The following is a 7,404-nucleotide window of genomic DNA, read 5'->3' on the forward strand; positions in this document are numbered from 1 at the left end:
GGCAAGCATCTCATTGGTTGTTGGTGGGTCTACAAAATCAAATACGATGTTGATAGTTCCATAAAAAGGATAAAGTCCACCTTGTTGCCAAAGGGTATACTTAAACTGAGGGCATTGATGACACCAAAATTTTTTCCCCGGTGGCCAAAATTACTACTATTAGGTGTTTACTCTCTATTGCCACCATAAAAAATTGGCATATCTTTCAAGTTGACATTAATAATGCCTTTTTGCATGGTGACTTACATGAGGAAGTCCATATGCATCTCCCACCTGGCTTTTACCAACACAAGGAGAAGAATCTGGTTTGTCGATTAAAGAAATCACTCTATGGTTTAAACCAAGCTTCACACAATTTGTTTGTTAAACTCACTAAACTTTTGAAACAACTTGGCTTTTCCCAATCTAAAGCTGACTATTCCTTGTTTTCAAAAATTGATCAACATGGTAGCATGTTCTTAATTGTACATGTAGATGATATTGTTATTATAAGTGATAATATTGGTGCCATACAAAGCTTAAAGTCCACCATCCATAACAAGTTTAGCCTGAAAGACCTTGGTGAATTGGCCTATTTTTTTAGGCACTGAAGTTGCTAAACCTCAGGAAAGGATATTTTTATCCCAAAAGAGGTATGCAATGGACATGTTGCAGAAGTCGGGATACACCTGTGCCAAGCCTAGTGACTTTCCAATGGAGCAACATCTAAATATTAACAATGAGAAAGGTTAACCATTAAAAGATACTACATTCTTCAGATAAATAGTTGGATGACTTGTGCATTCAACTATAACTCTCCATATATCTAATACAGTGTCCATATTCTCAGTCAATTCATGGCTAATCCAAGAACAGCTCACCTCGAGGCTGCCTTTAGAATACTTTGGTACGTCAAAGCCACACCTGGATTTGGGGTGTTATTGCCATCCGACAATCAACTTCAAATTAAGGCTTTTTGTGATTCTGATTGGGCCTCATGCCCCATGATAAGAAAGTTTACATCCAGTTATTGCATCTTTGTTGGAGAAAGTCCCATTTCATGGAAGGTCAAGAAGGAAGCCACTATATCCAAATCCTCGGCTTAGGCAGAATATATAGTGATGGCTCTAGCTACATGCGAGATGACATCGATAAAATATCTTCTTGCTGATTTAGGGATTGCTCATTACCAACCAATGGAGCTATTTTGCGACAACCAAGCAGCCTTTCATATAGCTGAAAACCTAATCTTTAATAAGAGAACTAAGCACATAGAAATTGATTGTCATATAGTTGGGAAAAAGTTCAAGACAAACAAATTTGTACTAAGTACATGGCCACAATGGAGCAAATTGCAGAGATATTTATGTAGGCTTTGGAAAAGGAATCCTTTACCAAGTTAAGAAGCAAGTTAAGCCTGATAGATCCAAGAGCTCCAACTTGAAGGGGAGTGTTGAACGTTAAACAATTTAACATTAAACCTTTCAATTTGTATCGGCAAGAAATTATGTCTTCTTTGGTTTTTAATGTCTATTTTCTTTATTTCCCTCAATAACGATACTAACCATTCTATGTGAAACCTCCTTCCTTGTATATATATGTTCACAAGACAGTAATGAAATTAGGTTTTTCTTGCCTTCCTTATTCTTATTCTCACATTCTTAACAAGATTTGCTGAATTCAAACTCATGAGGGTGCTCCTTTTGACCACATTAATGGCTTGTTTTGTGGACATATGATGTTTAATGTCCCTGTCTAACCAAACCCATATCATGTGATCCTGATGTTTGCCAAGTTGGCATGGTTCTTTTCGGCTATTCTCTTCATTGTGTTAGGTTATAATGGTTGTAGTCACCATTGAGATAGAACATGCAAGCAAAGGTTGACAGTGATCGAGATCCTAATTGTTCATTAGCTTGCACAAAATGATGTTGTCTGTCAGAGAATAGGCCTACCTGGTTCACTATGTTTATGTTGTTGCATGAGAAAGGCTCTTCTACTCATGTTTGTGGTGCTTCTTTTGCTTTTGCTAATTTGGGTTTGCTCTTTTACACTACAGGTGTTTCTAGAACATAGTTTTGCTATTTTGTATTTTAGATGTTTTTAATACTACTGTGAGTGTAATTCCCAACTTCTTATTGAGAGTTTTGTTAGTAACGTTGACACACAATGCTCTACTCTTAGATTAGGCCATGTTTGAATGTTTGGTATTAAAACGCCGGATATTTACTATCAGGCTATTGTTGGGTGGAACAAAAGTTCCAGACTCCAAAGACGGCATTGTTGTGATGACATGAAACTTCTATTCCTCGCACTGATTTGCTTAAATTTACATGGAACTAAAATTTCATCTGTCAATTAACCACTGATAAAGGAAGAAGTCGCCATAGGAGCTTATTAAATAACTAGTATATTATAAATCATAGTCAACAATGATCATACGGAAGCCAAACAAAAATTTAACATATTAAAAACCTGTTGATAGACTATCACCGTTTGTGCTGCAGGGAAGATGGGAGCTCCCAAAGTGAAGAGGGTCTGTCGTTGGGAGAAAGAAGATGGACATGGGGGAGTTACGTTCCCTAACGAGTAGAAAAGCAACAAGTTGAAAAAGTGCCGAACATTAAAGTGTCGTCAATTTAGGTGGAGCTTTAATGCTGAAAATAAAATATCGCATCATCCCAAAAGCACCCGACAATATAGTTCCAAGTTTAATTTGTTTAACCGTGGTGTTTTTCTGAGATATTGAATTTTATGTCCAACTGCAATATATAGTGGAATGCTGAGAATTTAACTGTGATCTTATTATCTTAGTTGGAGAAAAAAATGTGAATGATGATTGTCTAGAATCGCCAACAAGTTGGTCATGGCAAGAACAAGTAATGACTACAAAAATTAGGTCGCCTATTATGACACCAAAAACTTAAGGGCTCCAGTACCATCTTAAGTTTTGCATGCAAGGAAAGGAGAGAGAAAGAGAGAGAGAGAGAGAGAGAGGAAACGGTCTTGATATTAAACAAGAAGACCGCCACCAAAATGGCACTAGTAAGGTCAATGAAAAGTAAAACTTCCGAAGGGGCCTATTGATGGACCGTGCTAACTGAAAAAGATGGTCACAATAAAGAAAGAATTAACAAATGAACTCCGGTGTGAGGATATTCCCATCATTTTATTCACCACTTGACGTTTTGGGTCCAGCTCTGATTGTCTTTTATAAATTATTCCGTCGACAAAAGCTGTATAATTTTAATTATTCAGCATGTTTTCGTAAAACGCATACTTTTTGCGGGATAAAATTAGATTCATTGTCATACAATAGTCAAAGATCATATTCGCCTGAAATACCAGGCTTAAGGGGCAAAAGGTAAAAGCATGAGACCCGGTCATTTCAAAAGTTTGAATTTTAGAAATTTCATTCTGTGCGCGCGGGGAGAGAGAGAGAGAGAGAGAGAGACAGAGAGAGAGAGAGAACTCTCTCCCGAAGGAAGAGAAAGGGGATGGTTAGAAGGAAGAAGAACAGGTAAAAAGAGAGAGCGAGAGCGAGAGAGAGGGCTATTCCAGAAGGAAGAGGAGGGGTTTGGTTAGAAGGAAGAAGAACAGGTAAATAGAGCGAGAGAGAGCTATCGTTCTTTTTCTTTTCAATAGGTCGTTACGGGTCGGCTTTTTCCCGGCGACTGAATGCGGCTATTTCTCCTTTTTTTGTGTACAGTAGGTGGAGACATGCCGGAGATGGAAGACCAGCCAGTGGCGGCCAGTGGTGGTGGCGCTGCTACCCCTGACGACCGTGGCGGGTTTCAGAACGCGGACGATGACAAGGAAAACCTGCCGCCGTGGAGGAGAGGGCGGTCGGGTCGCCCGAAGAGTGGGTCAGGTGGAAGGAAGAGGAGGAGGAGCATCCTGCCAGCTTGGTATCCGCGCACCCCTCTTCGAGATATCACCGCCATCGTGAGGGTAACTCTCCCTCCCTCTCCCGATTCTCTCTTGATTCTCCTGTACTGGTATTGGTTTTCCACATTATAGAGGGAAAAGGGAACGGGCGATTTGAAAGCCGTTCTTGGTCTTTCCCCGTCGACTTGCTCGAGAGAATGGGCTTTCTTGGCGTTTGGGGTTTGGAAGGGATGGTGCATTCAAATGACTCAGAGACGTGTTTGGATATTCTCTTTTGTTCATCTATTGATTTGTTTTAGACTTCTGAATTTCATTCATTGATGAAAATGTTTTCGGTGGGCCTCCTGTTTTTTCTTTTACTTCTTATCGGTTTCGTTACTTTCTTACGATTTATGTGCTACACGGATGTTCTTGTTTCCAAGAATTGATGCACGTTCTTGGTTACCTCTGTTTTCTGAGCTCTCTCTTGCCTGCTTGCTTTTTAACTTTGCCTCTAGTTGTTCCGTTATTTTTGTCTTAGATTTTCTCATTTGGTTCGTACATGGAAAAACCGCTAGTCATCAAGAAAAAATTCCAACATCCACTGTCTTCCCTTTTTTCTCCGTGGATTAGGTTTTGTTTCTTTTTGACTTATTCGGGTATTCTTGCATCCAAGAATATATGTGTTCTTGATTACTTCCGATTCTGTGTCAGTGTGGCACGAAACCCTTTAATTTTCTTTTTTGGGGTTGCTAAAAGGCCAATGACGCCTGAAAAAGTTTCAAGCGTGGTGCTTGAAACTGTGATGCTGATGCTGTCCATTTCCACTTGACTGGCCCAAGAAACGTCACCAGTTCATGGTGATTCTGTCCCGACTTCTTTTGAAATTGGTTTGGTTGGGTTCATAAGTGGGGGAAAAGTAGGCTATTGCCCCATCTTCTCTAGTGTTGTTGGTCCAACAAGCACCAGGCCCGCTATCAATGGATGCTTCTTACTAGATTCATTCTGAATTTCATAGGAAGACTAATGTTATCGTAATGGCCGCTGAACTGTTAAGAGACTAGTGTTAGTCCTGACCATGGCCGATGATGTTCAGAACCGGGATAAGTTGGAAAAGAGGACTTTGCAAAGTGCACAGTGTTCCTTCTTGAAGGAACAATATTGGTAAATGATTCAGTGTTATTTTCTAAATTCAGGCAATTGAAATGAGGAGAGCTCGCATGAGAGAGCTCGAGGGGATAATACGGGAGCAGAACGAAGAAGTTGCATCTCCAGTTTTCTCCGTTGCACCTGCGTCTCCTATTTCTGAACGTGCGGTTACAACTACTCTATCTAGTGAGGATCCCAAGCCTGCCGACGTTCTGCTCACTCCTCAAGCAAGCAAGGTTAGCGTTGAAGATATCAACAACGTTCCGCAAACCGACTCGTTGACAGTGGTCAATTGCTCCAAGGAGCCGGAAGCAGCTTCTGTGAAGGAGATCTCGACAAGTCTGGAGGTAACTGGCAGGAGGATCTTCCTCGGCCTCGAAACGCCTGATGTTGTCCCTGACAAAGTAACTAGCACTTTGTACACTCCTGATTCAGTCCTCGCAATTCAGAATTCAGAGTGCTCAGTCACGACTAGTGACGGGACTCCGGTGGAAGAGGTAGTTGTGGAGAAATGGTGGTTGAAAAAGAGAGTTGCTGAAACAACCAGTGGAAGAACTGGTTTTGGGTTGGAGGGGAAGAAGAATTCCTTGCTGCAGCATCGAAGCAAGGTTTCTCTGATGCGGTGACTAAGTGAAGCAAGTTAGCCGATCAATCCATTTGCTGAATGGATCTGAATGACTGGTAATGACTACCCTTTCTAATCGCTAGCGAGCTTGCTGAAGGCTCACCTTGCCTCATTCATTTTAGTTTCTGCATAAACTTTTGAAGTTAGTCCCACTAACATTTTGTACATGTTAGTTTTGGATTCTATGGATGTAGGTTCTTGGCACTCTTGTAAATACGAATAACCTGTTTGAACTTGGAACTGATCATTTGTCATTACTTCGTTCACCATGCTTTATGTTCTTGGAGTGCCAATGTCAATAGATGTCAAAATGGATGGTTGCTTAGATGCGTGTTACGTTTTCTTGGGCACTCAAACACAGAGAAAGACCATCGGCGCCCAAGACTTATCTTGGAAACCGCACCCATCTCAAAAAATAGTCAACATGCATTTTTGAGCGCTGTAATAGTGCACGTAATTGTTGTTTTCCGAAAAAAGGAAAAAAGGCTTTTCTTGTTGGTGCTCCCTCCATAATATTGTTAAAAAGTTGTTAGAACCATCACGATGAATTATAGCCTAGCATAGCTCGGATTCTGTGAATCACGTGAATGCAATTATTTACATACTAAAATAGCTCCATCATTGTTATAAAATGGCACTCCCTGTTTAACCTTTTGTGACAGGGATGAGTTACTGATCATGGAAAGCATTTGAATTGTGAAGGACAAGACTAACGAACTTTTTTTTATTTTAAAAAAGGAAAGTTCAATTTTACGTGGTATGTTTATGGATACGTGTATTTTCGTGGACCTGGTCATCTCATAGCCTTTTATCCATCCAATAGTGAAATCAATAATTTGTGCTATCTAACTGCCTTGGTGTCATAACTTTATACTGCCAAGGAATATTTATTATTTTTGTTAAAAGGCATTACAATTACAAGCAACTATTCGTCCTTTATTTGCTTAGAATCGTGTGTGCAGATTGAATTCAGATCTTCGACACTAATTTTCACTAAAAATAAGTGCGACTCATGCGCACGTGTTTTGGTTGAAATGCTCTGCATTTGCCGGTTTTGCAGTTTTGAGGCCCAATGACTGAGGCTGGTGGCATTTTCTATTAGCTTATTTGCTTGGAATCGTGTGTGTAGATTGAATTCAGATCATCTTCGACACTAATTTTCACTAAAAATAAGTGCAACTTCATGCGCACGTCTTTTGGTTGAAATGCTCTGCATTAGCATGATGTAAGGGTAATCATCTGTTGACAGGGGCCAGGGGGTTTATGGTTTGGTAAGTTGTGACATTAATCATCTTAAGCTATCTACAGAACTTTTAAGCCCTCTGACATGAAAGTGAAAGTTAGAAGTACGCTTTCCAGAAGAGTATTATTTTCATCATACGTCATATTAGAACATATTTTCGCAGTTTCGTCATTGACTTTGCCTCATGGAAAATATTGCAAACAGTCGTCTCCCCATGTGGTTTTGCAAATTGTTCTTAATATTTTGCCTTATTTATGCCAGTTGTCCTGTTAAGATGTTTAAGTGACCATATTTAACGTGTAGTCAATTTTAGTAAGTCAAAAAGATACTATTATAAGGCTCGTTTCTTAAGTAAAAAAGATACTATTGTAAGACTCGTTTCTTAAGTCAAAAAGATACCATTATAAGGCTCGTTTCTCAAAAGCGTATGCTTCACCTTTTCAAGAACGCGTCAGCTGAAACCCATACTTGTTACATTTTATGAACTTAGGAAAGACCCTGTCAAAGTAGTTTCTTTGATATTGAGTTTGGTGGCTTGTGA

General features: G+C 39.8%; 1 protein-coding gene across 2 annotated transcripts; it reads left to right on the plus strand.

Moving 5' to 3' along the window:
* Positions 1-3,395: 3,395 nt before the first annotated feature.
* On the plus strand, positions 3,396-5,945 carry LOC116256432 (uncharacterized). 2 transcript variants are annotated; one of them, XM_031632796.2, is made up of 3 exons: positions 3,396-3,499; positions 3,689-3,930; positions 5,043-5,945. In XM_031632796.2, exons 2-3 carry the CDS (start codon positions 3,700-3,702, stop codon positions 5,619-5,621), a joined length of 810 nt encoding a protein of 269 aa, XP_031488656.1. In that variant the 5' UTR covers positions 3,396-3,499; positions 3,689-3,699; the 3' UTR covers positions 5,622-5,945. The 2 variants fall into 2 exon arrangements, with proteins under 2 accessions (XP_031488656.1, XP_049934352.1); XM_050078395.1 differs by having other exon boundaries at positions 3,410-3,579.
* The last annotated feature ends 1,459 nt before the right edge of the window (positions 5,946-7,404 follow it).

The sequence above is a fragment of the Nymphaea colorata genome, chromosome 6 (assembly GCF_008831285.2).
Source record: "Nymphaea colorata isolate Beijing-Zhang1983 chromosome 6, ASM883128v2, whole genome shotgun sequence".
Taxonomy (NCBI): Eukaryota; Viridiplantae; Streptophyta; class Magnoliopsida; order Nymphaeales; family Nymphaeaceae; genus Nymphaea; species Nymphaea colorata.

Excerpts from the sequence above, each read along its gene's own strand:
- LOC116256432 (XM_031632796.2), top strand. The coding sequence starts at position 3,700 with ATGCCGGAGATGGAAGACCAGCCAGTGGCGGCCAGTGGTGGTGGCGCT. Across the intron at positions 3,931-5,042 it reads ATATCACCGCCATCGTGAGG|GCAATTGAAATGAGGAGAGC; the intron begins GTAACTCTCCCT and ends TTCTAAATTCAG.